The sequence below is a fragment of the Taudactylus pleione genome, unplaced genomic scaffold (assembly GCF_031769625.1).
Source record: "Taudactylus pleione unplaced genomic scaffold, aTauple2 ptg001027l, whole genome shotgun sequence".
Classification (NCBI taxonomy): domain Eukaryota; kingdom Metazoa; phylum Chordata; class Amphibia; order Anura; family Myobatrachidae; genus Taudactylus; species Taudactylus pleione.
In genome coordinates this window covers 3,132,501-3,150,240 of record NW_028285428.1, presented here as the reverse complement: position 1 = coordinate 3,150,240, position 17,740 = coordinate 3,132,501, and the positions used below count along the sequence as shown (strand labels likewise).

Genomic DNA, 17,740 nt, shown 5'->3' with positions numbered 1-17,740 from the left:
TTTGCACATGTCGATCATTTTCTATTCATTAATTTTCTTACAATAAGAAAATACTTATTTGTAGAAAACAGTATTTAAAAAAATATCAGTATTATTTAATTTATTGTACTGCACAGATAAATTAATACATCGTTATAAGAAATCTATGATAGCTTCTGCCTTCTTACTTATTGGATATATATAAATATATATAAAAGATATACAGTATAAGTAAGATGAACTTTCTCCCTCGGCTGCTTTACCTTTTCCAAACTCTCCCGGTCTATGTTCCCCCATATCTATTCAAAATTTCTGCAATTTCGTACTTCACGTTTTATTTGGGCAGGTAGGCGCCCTTGTGTACGTCTAAAGCTACTCCAGCACTCCACGCGATGTGTTGGACTTGGCAACCCGGACTTCAAGAGATATTATATAGCCGCGCAACTCGCTCAGTGCGTTTCTATGGTGCACTCCTGGAGCATAAAAGGTATGGATAGCAAATTAGGGAAATGGTTTGGGGTTGTCCACTGTGTCGTCCCTCCTTTGCCTCCAAAAGACACGTCGTCCTAGATCCATCTCCTCTCACCCAATAGTTTCCCACTCGCTGATAGTCTGGGATTTCGCTAAGTGGAAATATCTCTTGCTCCTTATCCTTCCCAAACTATACAGATTTTTAACAATCCTGATTTCCACCCGGGCGTGTCCAGGAACTCATTTACTCCGTGGAGGATGGGCGATATCCAGTGGCGTATCTATAATGGGTGCAGTGTGTGCGGGGCACAAGGGACCCCAGGTCCAGGGGGGCCCCACACCGCACACCCTGCACCCATATTTTTTTTAACTTACCTGTCCGTGGTCCCGCGTCGGGTGTCGGCGCTGCTCAGAACACCGGAAAATGGCCGCCGCCATTTTTCCGATGTTCTGCGAATGCGCAGTAGACTCCGGGCACACTCTAGTGCCCGGAGTCTGCAAATGCTCCGGGAGCTGGCCAGCCGCGTCAGTCGGCTGCCAGCCACCGGGGAGAGAGGAGGGGGCCCCGCACGAGGAGTGCACACGGGCCCCCTCCTCTCTTAAAACGCCCCTGGCGATAGATATTTAAATGACCTTTCCCAAGGTGACAATTTTCCCTCTTTATCAGTAATTCAATCTGAGGTGGCCATATCCTCTAAGAATTGTTGACTGAGGAGTCGCCCCCATGAGGTGGCTTGGGAGGCGGATTTGGGCGATGCACTGGATAGGCATGATTGGTCAGAGATTTGGGAAAACGCTGCCTCCAGTTCGATTTGTGTTAAAATAAAAGAGAACGTCTATAAACCATTGTTTAAAGATATGTCCAGTTGCAGATTTGCCGCTTGCACAGCAAATCGCGCCACGCATGGTGCGAGTCGTGCACCCGCGAACGGGTATGTGTGCTGTGTTTGCCGACTCCATAGGGTTGCATGTCCCGAACGCAGCACGTGGCATGGCGTACCGTGTCACACGCAGCCTCAGCTAATCGCATGGTGCGATGCGTGTGCACGTTTGCAGCAAGAGCGGCAAGGATGCAAGAGGACACATCTGTAGATGGGAATCGGTATGTAATGCCAGCTGTCAGGATGCCTACTGTCAAAATACCAACAACAGCATCCCGATGGTATACTTACCCTCCAACCTTCTCCACTAACCCTCCCTTCTTGTAGCCTAACCCTCCCCAACCCGCACCCTAAACCTAACACTCCCCATTAGTGCCTAAACCTAAGTCTCCCCCCTTAGTGCCTAACCCTAACCCCCCCAGTGGTGCCTAACCCTAACCTCCCCCAAAAAACTTAACGCTAATTCCGCTATGCTACCTAATCCTAACCTTCCCCCCCACGGCTAACGCTAGGGGCGCCCCCGGACTTACCTCGTTCGGGCAGCCGTCCTTCAGGATTCCGGCATCAGTATTAAGATAGGCATCGGTATTTCACCTATCTTAAGTCCCTTGTCGGGCTTCCCCCGTCGGGATTTAGACCGGCAGCATTGTGGCCGGCCGCCGGTCTCGTAACTACATCCCCTGTAGATGGTACTATAGGCCTGATTCAGACCCGCTCGCAAGCACTATGCGCTCGTGAGCGGGTCGATGTTTGGCCACTGCGCATGCGCACGCTGGAGCCGGCTCAGACGTGTGCATGTGTGAGACCCGGCTAGAGACGGGCGCTCCGTTGCTACGGGTCTCGCACCAAATGAAATACAGACATTCCTCACTTAACGACCGAGTTCCGTTCCTACGACTAGGTCGTTAAACGAATTGGTCACTAAACGGGGAGCCAGGAGGTAATCATTTTTATGTATTCTGAATAAAGAAAAGGTCTAAAGGAAACTCAAACTTGATACTGTGACTGTTTTACTTTGCATAACTCTTACATACTGTACAGTACAATTAAAGTTATAAAAAAAAGACATTCAGAATAACATTTTAGTCATTGTACTATGGGTTCCAGCTGGTCAGAGTGCTGGTCGTAAGTCCGAACGGTTATTAAACGAGTTGGTTGTTAAGTGAGGAATGTCTGTATATGACCAGTATTATTAATAATTCCTCCACTTCCTTTGATAATGTTTGGGGGCTCATGGTTGTCTTTTGTTTCACTGCTTCCATTTATTGTGACCTTTTTAATAAACTTTATGTTTAAAATAAATAAATAAAAAAGACTACCATATCAAACGTAAAGATGACATAGCAATAAGATTCTAGCTTTATTTTATAGAATGTACTAGATAAATAATAGCTTGAATCTGATTGGATGATAAGGGCAGCACTTCCACTTGTCCTCTTTTGAAGGTTTGAAAAATCTCCACCAAAATGGATATACACTATATATTTACCTAGTGACCCGCCCCGGCCATGAGCAAAATAGTCTCCACTTAGGTTAACTCCAGCCTCATTAAGTGTCTGCCCCTGTGCTTTATTTATTGTCCTGCCAAAGCCGACTCTTATCGGGAATTGGACTCGTTTGAAATGAAAGAATCAGTTTTTATTTAATAAACGGTAAAAAAAAAAATGGGAAAACCTAAAATTTTGTATCACTAAACATGGCTTATATCAATGTTCCTGTGTTTAGATTTGGGTCCCATTCCCAATATATCTAATTATGGTATGCAAATATTCCAAAATACAGAAAAATCCGATATCCAAAATACCCCTGGTCCCAAGCATTTTGCATATGGGAGACTCAACCAGCACTAACATCAACGGAACTGCTCATCAGCACCACCTGCTGGCAGCTGTATTCTTCTATTTACTGTAATAGTAGAGTATTGTATCCTTTCATTTCATTTCAGCCAGTATCATTTAACTATTTATATAAGCGAGATGAAGGCAAACATTTTTCCTAAATGGCTATAATGCAATAACTTATAGGGTTCCATCATAACTTGTTTTTATCTTTTGCACTTCTCAAATATAAATAAACGTACAGTATAAAAGACTCACTTTGAATAGGTTAAGATTCAGTAGCAGGTCCTATTTCTCATGAGTTAACGACGTGCGCTATCAATATAATCATTTGCATTGGTGTATCCGAATCTCATAAATTGGCGCACAGAAAACACGTTAAAAATAATACACTAAAATGCACGTTAGTTTTCCATTTTCTAAGCCCATATTTGTGAACTACCCATATTGCGTAATACAGACCATGATGTGTATAGAAAAAACATGTATCGGTTACATTTACACATTCAGTGTGGTGTCAATAAAATTTTTTATACATACTCAAAGTGAAGCGTGATATCCGTGGCGAGTATGGACTGCTTGAGGAGCTGCATGAGGTCACTGTACTGCTGGGAGGACAGGTTGGCGAAGATATTGTGTCCCTGCAACACAAAAGCTACAAGAAATAAATAACTAAAGGTATGTACATCACTGAGACACAGACTGTTCTAGACACTAACGACAGGTTATTGATAAACAGTAAACAACATATGGCTGCATTTGAGGTCGTAATCACTAGAGTCTGATGAATAGCCTAAGGCTCTACCCTACTGGAAAAACCCTTATGCGGCAGACTAGTAATATTACATTTTGTACATTATCAGTCTGACCGCAGGACCAGATTTAAAGGAGAAAGGGATGAAATGTTTTTAGCCCCCTGGTAGCTTCTGCCACAGATCTGCGGAGAACCATGTTGGTTCTATGCCTTGGATGTCATTTTTTTTTTAGCAGAGCCGGATTGAAATGATTAAGGGCCTATTGTGAAAAGCAGAGAGGCAGTGACCTGTGCTGTGTGGGTGTGGCCAGTGCCATGTGGGCGTGTCCTCCTCCTACACTACATGCCCCAATGCATACTTGCCTACCCTCCCGATTCGGCCGGAAGCCTCTCACGGCCCCCCGGAAAGGCAGGTAAGCGTCATTGTGGCCCCACCCCCTCTTTACAATGCCGATATTACAGGCATTGTCAACCAGGGGGCGGGGCCAAAGTGACGCATTTCAGCATGAATTGCCTCACTGCACCCCCCCCCCCCGCTGTGGGGGTTTCACGGGCAATTGCGGGGGCGGCGGTGACACGTAATTTTGGCCCCCCCCCTGCTTCACAATACCTGTAATATCGGCATTGTAGAGCAGGGGCGGGGCCAAAATGAAGCGATCGCGTGGCACCGCCCCCCCGCGCCCACAAATGGCCGTCATCTGGTCATCTACCCGGCCATGCCCCCTGCCTTGCCAATCTTGCTACTCCCTCCCAGAAGGGGCAGCCAGAAAGTCGGCAACCATACCCCAATGTCTCCCTAATTATGTAAAAGTAGAAACATTTTATCATTTTGGGCCTGATTCAAGTAAACTCTAATGCATGCATGGCTGCAAATTTCTGCAGCGTCGCAGCGGTGGAAATATGCAAATGCTAGTTTCAGCCTACCATTGTGTACTTGCGTATGAAAGACATGAGCAAGCTCTGAGACACCCACTTTCAATGCTCGTGGACAGCCGCCGGCTGTTGTAAACTAGTGATGTGCGCAGACCCCCGTGTTTTGGTTGTAGTTCGAAATCATCATTGTGTTTTGGTTTTGACAAAACCACTCTCACATGTTTTGGTTTTGGAATTCTTTAAAAATGTATAGAAACATCAAAAATCATGTAATTTGGACCTGTTTTGTTCTTACTATTATTACGTCACTAACATAAATTTACAGTCAATTCTGACAACCTTGCATCTCACAATATTGTTTCCACTAGTATTGGCTAAAGGTTGCGACAAACTGACTGGCTAAACTAAGCGGCAGAGCAGCGGCACAAACACATGGCAGTTTAACAGAATATAGCACATTTAAGAAACTTTGCGGCATAGCAGTGGCAGACAGGATGACAGTTTAATAAAATATATATGACCCTATAGAATGTTTTCATTAATTAAGAACTAATGGCCTAAAAGTAAAAGCCTAGTAGAAAATCTAATATATTACCAATGCACTTCTCCAACCAGCAGATCACAGGCCTCATGCCAACACAGGCAATTTGAGCCAGAGTAACAGCCTAGCAGAAAAGATAATAATAACAAACTTCTCCAACCAGCAAATTACAGGCCTGAGGTCAGTACAGGTAGATGAAGACGAAGTAAAAGGCAAGTAGTATTTACACCAATACAGCAAAGTGGGCAAATCCCATAATGAAAAGTGGTGCACAATGAAATGGTCATTGGACTCTCCCACCCATCCTTATGGTGTATATTAGAAAGCATATGCACAGTTTTAGAAACAAAGCACTTCAGCAACAAGGACTAACACTTTTGTGGCTGAAGTGCTTGGTTTGTTTATACGCCACATAACAAAACAAACATACAGTAACAGTAGCCTGTTTGCAAATTGCAACTGCTGCTAGCTGACAAAGCAAACATACACAGTGACAAAGAGACCTGAAGCCTTTACACACTTCCCACCTACACCATCTACCTACAACTCTCTAATGGCAACTAGTATGTAGTATTATTGCAGCACAACTACAGGTCACACCCTCTCCATACACTCTCCTGTGTGAAATGGCACCTGATCATGAAGGAGAGATATCTGAAACACGCGAGATCCAATATTTCTGGGTAACTTAAGTTTTGCCTCCTTTTGAGAACCGAACTTGGCAGGAAGACCCGAGCCGGGACTCAGTTCTGCTCAGAAACCCCAGGTTCCGGTATTTTTGGAATACTGCAAAACCGAACCACTCATCACTATGGTAAACACTCCACCATCGGTGCACCATTGACACTTACGACACAAGCTCAAATGGGGGCAATTCCATATGCAACAGCAGTCTCTGCATAAACTCAGTGGTATACATGCGCTATAGAGGTTTTAAAGGACTTTTTGTGCATAATCAGTCACAAATAATCACTCAACAGCGTAATCTCTTGCTTGCATCTCTGAATCAGGCCCTTTTGCGAGAAATATTTAAATATTGAGTCATCATGTTATGATGATGGGACAATATTTATGTGGGGGCAATTGGCTGTAGTCCCATTTGCCTCAGATTACTTTTGGTTTTCCCCCTTTCCCAAACATACAGTATAAGAAAAATTGGAAATTGCTTATATTGGCACATGTGCCCCAGCACGCTCTCTAGTCAGCAGTAACAAAGATAACATATACAGACAGTTGAATACAAAGCTTTGATGGAAACATAAGAAAACATACAAAGAATAATGTTAGATAATGAAATGAGGGACAGTCTGCATACAGGTACAACAGCTGATTAATTCCTCTATGCACTTTTTTGCTGCGCACACAAACTTACTGCAGCTGTAAGTAGTGCTGCGCATGCGCTGGGTTTACGATTGTAACAGTGCATGCGCAGCACGGATTCCAGCTGCGGTAAGTTAGAGCAGGCAGGGAAAACTATCTATTTCCCGAAAAGCTGTCATCGCAAAAATGACAGCTTTTCGGAATAGATAGTTATAGGGAGGAGGAATGATGAAATCCTCCGGTAATTAGGTAAAACTCCATGCGAGTTCTAAACCTAATTACCTCCCTCGATATTTTAGGTATGATGAATAGGCCCCTGTATATTATAAAACTGTGATATTAATACTTTACCGACCGCCATTAGGTTGGTAAGAATTTATTAGCATTAGACACTAATTGGTCATACTTGCCTACACTCCTGAATTTCGGGGAGCTCTCCCACATTCCTGGAAAAGTAGATCAACCTCAAGAATCCCTGGGGAAGTGGGTGGTCTGCGGTCTTGATGAAGCAATTTGCAGTGTATTGCGCCATCGTGGCACTGCCCCCGGCTGCTTAATGGCACAAATTGTGGTATTGAGTACTGAGGGGTGGGGCCCCAAAGAAGCAATACACTACACTACGCCCCCTACACCTGGTTATAATAGAAAGGTGTCATAATCTCCCATAGTACATCCTGGTGCCATCTCTTCCCCAGGTAAACAACACACACGCATCTGGCTGTCCACGTGCTGTCCAGAAAATGTGATTCATCAGTCCAGGCCACCTTCTTCCATCGCTCCATGGTCCAGTTCTGACACTTGTATGCCCATTGCAGGCACTTTTGGCGGTGGACATGGGTCAGCATGGAGACTCTGACTGGTACCCATACACAACAAGATGCAATGTACTGTGTGAAAGAAGGCAAGCTGGTGGAGGCAGTGTGATGCTCTGGACAATGTTCTACTTGGAAACCTTGGGTCCTGGCATTTATGTGGATGTTACTTTGACACGTATCTCCTATCTAAACATTGTTGCAGACCACATACACCCCTTCATAGCAACGGTATTCCCTGGTGGCAGTGGCCTCTGTCAGCAGGATAATGCCTCCTGGCTGCCACACTGCAAAAATTGTTCAGTAATGGTTTCAGGAACATGACGAAAAGTTCAAGGTGCTGACTTGACCTCCAAATTCCCAAGATCTCAATTCAATCGAGGAGTGTGTATATATTGTCTTGTAGCGTACATCCTCCTTATCCTTCTCCATAGTGTTTCCTCCATGTTGGGTGGAAAGTGGTGATGTCATCGCTGTGTTGCACACATCCAGCTCGGCGTCAGGGAGATTGCTAGATTCTTCAGGGACTCAGGAAGATCACCACTACTTCACGGTTCTGACATCACATTCAGTAAGAATCGGCAAGTACTGTATGTCACCTTTGATGGGATACTATCCTTTGGCCTTATACCCACTGGCATTATTGGGTGTTAAAGAAATAACAAGTGTGTGTCAAACATCTTTGTTACTAGTATTTATATTAGCATTTTATGGTCTTTGGATATCACTTTGGCTTATGGCAAATTCCAGTGAATGAAACACGATGCATTTGGAAAACTTTAAGCAATCGCAACGCATCCAAATGATAGTGAAAATATCCATGGATATGGGCTCTCCAAAAAGAATGGGTTTTATTATCAGATCTGTTCACATGTATTGTTAAAACACTAGTAAATATGGTTAGAGAATTCATTTTGAAGGCACTATTAATAATACTAAGATCAAAGTACCAGCCTTTGTCTACACTTTTAACAGGTGTTGTACTTTAATGCCTACGTTATGAAATTTCATGCATGTCGCACTTAATCTTTTGAAGCCTACAGACATAATAATAATAATGGAGACTCAGAGTTTGTGATTGTTTAGCAGGGTTGGGCAAAATACGTCCCACGGCTCTTTGCTTCTGTGTCTCAAGTCCCGCAGAAGAAGAAGAAGCAGACAGTAAGCAGTAGGGATGGCCATCGACCATTGAAAGTTAACAACCATTGATGCTTAACTACCAATGGCCAATGGTTTTGCCATCAATGGCAGAGATTCAATGGTTCTCAGCCACCGATGGGAGACTGGGAACCGATGTTTTTTTGCTTCTTCCCGACAGCACGGAGCTTACTGTAGTCCTGCAGCTTGCAGCCTGCTAATCCCCACCCCGATGCTGATTGGCACGCCTTGTCCCCTAGCAGTGATTGCCATTAGGGGTGCAAACCATCGACGGCTCACCATAGATGTTTTTTTTGCCATTGTTGGTAATAACCCCCCTCTGCCCTGTTCCCCACCCCCGATGCTGATGGCCATCATAGTCAGTAGCCGGAGATTTTGCAGTAGGGGTCACTCACAGTATACAACACCTCCTCTCTCCCTCTGTGTAGAAAATTGTATATTGTAAGTAATCCCTAATGCCAGATTTCTGTAACAAGTGAAGACAGAGGGAGCAATGAGAGAGAGGAGGAATAAGCCAATGCTGCAATCAGCAGACAGCACTGCCCCAGTCCGTGCTCTGCGGTCTACAGAGCTTGTAAGAGGATGGAAGGTCAGAGACACTGTAAAGAAGGGGACTTCAATCGTCTGGGGTTAGCAGCAAGAAGAAATATTCTTCAAATCCCCTCTGCACTGTATAATGTATTGTGCCTGTAGTAAGATGTCAGTGTCATACTTTATAATCCATACCTCTCCTCTGTAATGTACCAATATTTTTTAAATCACCTACAAATCTTTGCTGAAATAGATCCCTATCTGTCTACTTTTGGAATTCACTAAAGTGTTTTCCATATACTTTGCGGCCCACGGCAGTTTGATAAAACTTGTTAATAGCTCCCTCCCCAGCTAAAATAATTGTTCTCCCCTGCTGTAGAGTGGATAAAGGATTGATTTATGGATCTGATTCAGGTCCGGACGCTAGAGAGGTTATGAATGTTGTTTTTCGATTATCGGAAAACTGTGCTCTCAGATTCCCCAAGCCACAACATGATTGACATGTTTTCAGGGAGTGACGAGGCCAGGGCTGTGTCAGTGGACGCAGATTTCCTAGCAGGCTGCCAGCCTGGCTGGTGCTGCCGCCATCACGACCAATGGTCGCGGTGGTGATCCTAGGCAGCGTCTATGGACGCTACACTCGGATTGCTATTGCTGTCAGGAGACATCTGCTTCCTATAGACGCCTCCTGAAGTATTTTAATATTTGCTGGACGGTATTTCAGAGCCGCATCCTTGTGGCTGTACAATACCGTCCAGAAACTGAAACAGGCCCTAAGTCTCCATCAATGACTATTATGTACCAGTGATTTAGCGATTAAGTGCTATGATTATATGCTAGAGTTCTGTCTGCTGGTGTTACATTAGCCTTGCTGTGATCTGGACTTGTGGCTATCGGTGTAAGATGTGAAGTAATACTTATTTTTCTTTATGGATCTACAGTATGTTAAAATCTGCTCATGGCCCTTAAACTACTGCTGTTGGCTGTCCGGTCAGGTCAGCTCGATAAAGGATAGAAGATCCAAAATGTCACCATTATTTCCAGAAAGACTGTAGTTTTTACTTTTACTGCCATGATGTAATAAAGTCTGATTCAGTCTTATTGATCGTGTTATTATATCTCACATCAGCTAGTGTTTTTGTGAATAATGGCCGCAGTGGTTAGCTATGCTTTTTAATATGTCCAGGATTTTATATGCTTTGAAACTTTTTTTTTTTCTATTTCAAAAGGTGCCCTATAGAACATCGCTGCTGTAACTGTGCAGAGATTTTCAGACATTTTCCCTATATACTGTATTACTTCTTTTTTTGTTCAATAACATAGTTTGCCGATTGTATAATGCAAAGCAGTACACAAGCTTCCAAATAAAGCCACATAATACAAGCACATTCTGCTTTACATACATTTGTAAATGTGCTGTAATTGTAATATTGTACACTTGTAATGTGTGTTAACTCCATGTAAAATATGTCTGTAAATTGAATTCCAGCAGTATAAATTGTATTGTTAGAGAAACTATAAAAACATCTAAGCAGTGTGTATACCACAAAGTGTATTACACAATAGCTTGATGTTATAAATTTGTTTCATTTGGATGTAAATGTTCCTTCACCGCTAGTAATTCACCGCTAGGTGTATTACTATTAACACGCATCTCTCATGAATTTTAAAATACCAGTAAGTGTCCTCATTTGCTAGATTTAGTTCCACTTTCATTATTTCAAATTACTTTCCTGTAAATATTATACATTTATATTACAATGATTTTGCTCTTCTCGGGGACCACGCTCATTTCTGAAAAGTCACACCCATTTCTGACAAGCCACACCCTCTTGGTCATTCAAAAATCAGGATTATTTTGTGACAATGGAGATTATTGTGTGAAATGCTATTGTCATATTTGTGGAACCATGGCGTGCTCCTACCAAGAGACATGGTGCCTGATTCTGACGGATCTCGGCGCACAGATGCGAATATACTCACTTGTGCTTACAGTATATGGTGATAATACGTTTGTAGCACATCAGGCATCCACAGCTGCTGGCGCCTACGACCACTTTGTGCGCACATCAGAATCAGCCCCATAGTGAGGTATTAAAATATGAATTAATTATTAGTCTGTGGCTAGCATTGAGATCGCCCTTCTTGAAATTCTTAAACGTAAAAATAACCCAACATTTCAATGGTTAAAGCAGTCACCCTTTACTGTATCTTATTTTTGGGCTGACACTTAGATGGCACAGTAGGTAAAGCTAATATGATTTTAAAAGTGCACTTGGGCCTACTACAGTGGATATATTCATTATCATATCAAGTCACATGTTTCCAGTTAGATGTCTGAAGCTTCATTGATTCCCAGTAAATTAATAGGCTGCATTGCACAGTATGTGATGTCGGTGATGATATAGTATACCAGCTTTGTATCTCTGTGCTGTGAGAATCTCCTGCGTCTTTCCTCAAGGAAAGCCAGGTAACCACGAGTGGAGAAACCGCAAATGCGCAGCAGGGCATGTAAGAGGCCGGCCTGTGTGACCGAGCTCCGGCTGGTCCTAGTGACCTCCGGCTCAGTCCTACCTGTCAGATGCTGGAGGGGGACAGCGCAGGAACACATTCCGTCCAACACAGCTCACAGAAAGGCTGCCTACAGGGTAGCCGAGAGCTCATAGTCACACAAGGGAGGGGTGTGGCCAAGTGGTGGTTTGGCCACACACGGTCAGGTGCCCTTTAAAGAAGCTATGTGCCACCGTACCATGTTTGTGACATATTGGGGGTGTGTGGTTACTTAGTGGTTACCACTCCCTGGCAAACCCCTGGTTGCCTTCACTATAAAGACGAGACAGGTGCATTGTACCTAATAAATACTGCAGTCAGTGGCATATCTGTAACTGTGGCAGGGTATTTGTGCCTTTCTAGTGACATCTTTAGAAAGATGGTGACTGCACAGGAGCTAGCAATGCACTCTGCACTGTGCCAAAACAATTGTGCAATTCTGCATGGTGGGGCCAGCTGCATGGTGTGTGTGTGTGGGGGGGGGCATCTCCCTTAAAACGTGCCTGTACAAAGTTGCCAACATTTTAAAATAATCTTCGATTACATTTCTCCGCTGGGCAGGTTATGATAAGCACTTCCATGTCCCCATCAAGTATGTTTTATAAACTTTTTTTTAGAATTATATCTTTTATATTTTTATTTAAAAAAAATATTTTCAATGACTGTTAAGTTATAAATTATAGGAATAGAACCTGAGAATTGCATTCACTATAAGGATCAGAAGGAACCGTGGTGTTCCTTTGGTCCATATTGGAAAACAGGAACATTTCCAAGGACATAAAACTTGGAACCGACTCTGTAAATTAAAGACAGGTGGTAACTGGGCCTAATGCTGGCCATACACGCTGCAATTATTGGGACGATCCGCCCGATATCGGCGGATCGCCGCGATAATTGTAGCGTGGGGGGGGCGACCGAGGGTTAAATATTGCTCGGTCGGGCATGCTGGATTGTCCAGCATGCCCGTCCGATGCGATATTTACCCGGTAACTGTCGGCCGCATCGGGCAGTGTATGCCCAGCGAGGCCGACAGACAGACATTTCCTGTGTTCCTTTCTATGGAAGGAACAGGGAAATGTCTCCTCCCCCGGGAGCGGAGCGCAGATGTCGGGCTATACACTGTGAGATTTCTCTCACAGTGTATGCCGCGGACATCTGCGGCTGGCAGCCGGCCAGATAAAATCTCTGTCGGTCTGACAGACATTTTATCTTGCCGTGTATGCCCAGCATAAGACATTTCCTTTTATTCTTTTACAGTTTTTTACCTATGAGTGTTATTGTTACTACACATTCAGTTGGGCACTTTGGCCCTCATTCAGAGCCGTACGCTCTGAGCAGAGCGCACGCTCTGAATGAGGGCCGCCCTCCATAATTATGGAGCGTCCTCCTGGACGCTCGTATAGCTGTGGGTCACCACCCACAACCTATACGAGCGTGCAGTTTGATGGCCGCGATGGTCGAGACCATCGCCACTACGAGCCGGAGCCTGCGGTTGAGTTTCTCAACCGCAAGGCCCGGAGTGATTTTGGCTCTATCAGAGCCAAAATCACTCCCACTGACATCACTAGTGATGTCAGTAGGCCAGCTTCTGACGGTAGGCGTTCCCTTGGGAACGCCCCCGTCAGGGAGGCACGCTCCCGGCACGCCCACCAAAGGGGGCGTGCTGTCAATCAACATCGACAGCACGCCCCCTTTGATCAGACACAACGAGTGAAGGAAAGTCCTTCGCTCGTTGCGTCTGGCGCATGCACACGACGGAGCTCCCGCCGTCGTGTGCATGCGCAGTGCACAACATCGACCCACTTGCGAGCGGACAGCCGCTCGCGAGTGGGTCTGAATCAGGCCCTTTATTTTCTAAATAATAATATTGTACAATTATGAATAAGTTCTTTATTCATTGGCAATCCCAGAGTAAATGACGTGGCAGTTTTGTTTTGGGTAAGAGCCTTGAGATAAAAGGAACATTTATAAAAAGCATAAATAAAATAAACAGATATTCCAAACAGAAATATAAAATAATTGAAAACATGGCTTACTGAGAAGAACCACAGACTTCACTGACATTCATCACACTACAAAGATTGCCAACAAGTATGCAAGACAAATATAGATATACAAATAGAATACAGCAGTTACTGTAGCTAGCAGATCCAAAATAAACGGGACTGGGGAAGAACAGAGAATTGGGAGGGATGGCAGCATGTACTATAAGCCAGGCACGAGAATTGTCACTCCCTGGGAATGATATTGGATGCTTCGTAAACCTGCACTATCGTCATCAATACCCAGCCTTATTGCATGTAATATACACATCCATCTGCCAATGAATTCACAGTAACTCAGCCATCCACTGAAAAGCTAGCTATTCATCACTATATGGCTGCTCTGCCACCTACTGGTCGACGCTGTACATTCCTTATATTGTGCAATGTTCTTTTGTTCGCTTCAATGCCCTAAATCTCGCAAAAACTGGATGTTTCAGCAGGATTTAGTGCTTCTGTCTATTTATCAAAGCCCACCCCCCCCACACACACCGTCGGTGGCTATCGCAGGTGAGCTCTTTTAAACTGGGGGTGCTTTATTATTCAAATAAATATTTTTTTTTAATTTATTGTTATTTTAATAATTTCTTTCTTTAAAAAAAAATAAAAATAATAATGTTTATTATATTTTCTTTAATGACTGAGTTGTGATTCCATTCTCAGTGCGTAAGTGGAAGCTGGTAAGCCGGGTTCCGAATGTACTGATAAGCAATTGACTGGCCTGCCCAAAGGTAAGACTATTCATAGAGCTACCGGCCAGTGTTCTTGTCGCTGTGACTAACAGAGATAGAAAATCATCTTTTTGGAGGGAGTCTTAATAAATAGACCCCTAAATGTATTCCTAAAATAGAACAGCTGGTTGAAAAAGAGTGAAATGTCACTTACCTCTAGCAATACCAGTACAAACACAGTCAATAGCGTCATACAGACATATTTAGCCTAAATGACAAGCATTTCCTTTACAGAAGGGAACAATGGGTATCTCCCAACGTGAAGTGTTCTATCAGTAACATTAGGAGAGTTACTATGAGATCCAATTTACATGGCTCTCTTACAGCTGTCTGCCATCTCTGGCCTGTTGTCCTCCAGTATGCCCAGAGCCAGTGGTGGAACTACCATAGTTGGTGGATGGGCAGCGGGTATAGGCCCCTAACTGCATTTTTTTATTGCGCAAAGGGCTGGTAATTGTGCAGTGAAGCCACTTGACATGCCCATGATCACAAGAGCAGAGTTCAGAACTATTGAGTAGGATAAGCTGTCATCTTCCTTCATTCCCATTTTTGGTGATGGAAGGATACGCCTTGTCCGTTGCATAGTGCTAGGTTGATAGATGAGACAATGGGACAATTGTACAGAAACCAATACGCAGGAAACCATAGTAACCATCAAATATGAGATGTGTGTAATACAGTGACATGCGGTGAGGTCAATGGCTAGGAAGGCACACATGGAGATGAGTTTGAGTGCTGGGAGCCTGTCTCCCCCCCTACTCACTGTAACTCTCCCATCACTACACTAAGCTTCAGTGTCCATTGGTTCCCCTTCCTGCATCACTGTCTTCTCTTGCTGCTGCTGACTGAGCTCCGAGTCACATGACACATCCAAGGTGTCCATCAGTGCTCATGGAACGTCCCCATACTCAAAGGCATGTCTCTATTAGCTCTCTTTCTATGCAGCTTACTGCCCGTGGTGTGGCCCCGTCCCCTGTCTGACTATAAAGAAGTGAGGCTGAGATATTGCTGCCTCATCTCTCTACAATCCCAGGGAGCTCCACAAAGCTGGTGAGTGTTAACTATAAAAATGATTACAATAAACAAAGAAGATGTTTATAAGTTATAGATATCTTCTTTGTATTATTCATATCATTTTTATATCAAATCTCTGGAGAATGACAGGGGAGGCTCTGCCTACTCTGACTGCACGTCCCTGGTGTAATACAACTAAGGTTAATAACAATATTTGATATTAATATGCGCCATTTGCACTGCAATTGTTAACACTGAGATTTAATTTAGCATAATGCAAATAATGACGTTACTATAATACAAAATCATAAAATGCACAACCACAATCCTAGAGTATTATGCAGAGGTAAAACAGAGTGAAGTATTCACAGAGGTAAAACATCTCTGTCTAATCTGATAATTAAATCATATCTACTATATATCTAAAAGAATAAGTTTGTTTATTTGCGAATATCTTCCACATTTAGGAGCAAATTGCTGATCATCAGTTACTCCCATACGTTACCAGATTTTCATTCCAACCAATCAACTAGTTGGATGGTTGGACAGAAAATCTTTACATGTGTACCCAGCCTTACACAGTTATTTAGTATAAAAAAAGTAGGCTATTAAACCACATGGCAACAACGCGACAATGCGACAAAGCAACAGAGAGATAAATGTCAATAAAATTCATTAGTCTGTTTGTCTGTTCGGTTATGCATTTGGACACCCCTGCACCAATTGGGATGAAACCAACGCGAGGTGGTCCAGTAGGATCCTGGCCAGGTTTTAGGGGGTTCCGTTTCCAGTAGGAACTCCCGTTGGTGCACACTGGGCTGAACTTTGACCCGGGGAGCCTGTTCTTCCACTGGATGGATTTGGAAGTAAACTTCACAGAGGGGTGGCAATTGATCTGAGATGTCTAATGGAATGGTTGGGGTCCTGTCCGATTACACGGAGCACTGCGCTGGGCAGAACTTTCTCCCAGGGAGCCTGTTCTGGGTCTTCCACTGGATGGATTTGGACGACATCACATACAACTTAATAACTTGATTTAAACTTGGGCAACACCAGCTAGTTTAATGATAAACCCTTTAAAATATCTTTTTACTACTGATAGTGATATATAAGCCCTTCCTGATAGAACAATTTCAATAAGCAGCATAAAATCATGCCAAGCAAGGAGCCATATATATCGTTCATTTTCCCCACAAGTGTTGCTTTAAATTCCAGCTCTCTGGACTAGCGATTGGCGAGTACTGCGACAGACTCTGATCAGTGTCTCAAAGGCCGAATAAAGGCTGTTGATAAAATGAAATATATTCTGCGCGGACTTGCTGAGAGTTGTTGCTGGAATGAATTGAAGAAAACAATTAGAATTTCCATGCTGACACCCACAAAGGCTGCTGCCAATATGCGAAGCTGCAATGAAACACAGATGCTACGGCCAATGTAGATTCCAAAATCTCTTCCTTTTTTTTTTTTTTTTGCCATTTTTAATTCTGAAATAAAATGGAGTATTCGGCTATTAGAAAGTGATCTAGCAACCTCATTAATTTTTATTAAAGCTGATTAGTGCTGGGGTCCAGTTTGCAGCCAATGAACTGCAGTCACCAGGGGAGACTGGGCGATATGTCACAATGCAGTGTCTAGCACACAGACCATTGGGCTTACTGTGCTGCTGCTGTCTGTATAACAGAAATGTGCTTCTATACTTCCTCTCCATTATACTGGGACAATAAATAAAACTGGATGCATTTAGTTGATTCTAATCCAGTTAAAACAGATAAAATACGGTCCTCTAGTTAAAGAGACTCAATTTGAGGAGCCTTCCTGAACTGGGGGACAGAAAGAAACTGCCCTTTATGCTGTGTCCTAAAAATGGGCCTGTCTAGCAATCACCAGGGGATAGGTGGCACAATGCTGCCTGTGGCTTGCCCCAGTCCCTCAGCAGCCAAGAAGAGCAAGACTATGGGGGCTGGGCAGTTATAGAGGTAGGTACATAGTGCAAATCAAGCAGAGAAGCCAGACATGACTGAGGTAAGCTAGGGGAAGGTCCGCTGATAGGCTAGGTTCAAGGAACCAGGGTGGCAGATAGACAGGGTCAGTATATACTGTATATAACATAATAAACAGACACTACAATGGATAACAGGCAGGGCAGATGCAGGAACAGCACAGACTAGAAAGAGAGACTGGTCTGACACCTGAACCACTGGCGGAGAACGGAGATTATGGACTGGACCTGAGCAGGCCAGAAGAC

The 17,740-nt window shown here is 43.7% G+C and overlaps 1 protein-coding gene across 1 annotated transcript in view; it reads right to left on the bottom strand.

The window, feature by feature from the left end:
- PDE11A (phosphodiesterase 11A) overlaps positions 1-17,740 on the bottom strand; it is a 713,048-nt gene that overhangs the window by 73,464 nt on the left and 621,844 nt on the right. Inside the window, exon 15 of the mRNA XM_088461200.1 lies at positions 3,710-3,810. Coding sequence (XP_088317326.1) covers positions 3,710-3,810 — 101 coding nt within the window. The remainder of the gene's footprint in view (positions 1-3,709; positions 3,811-17,740) is intronic.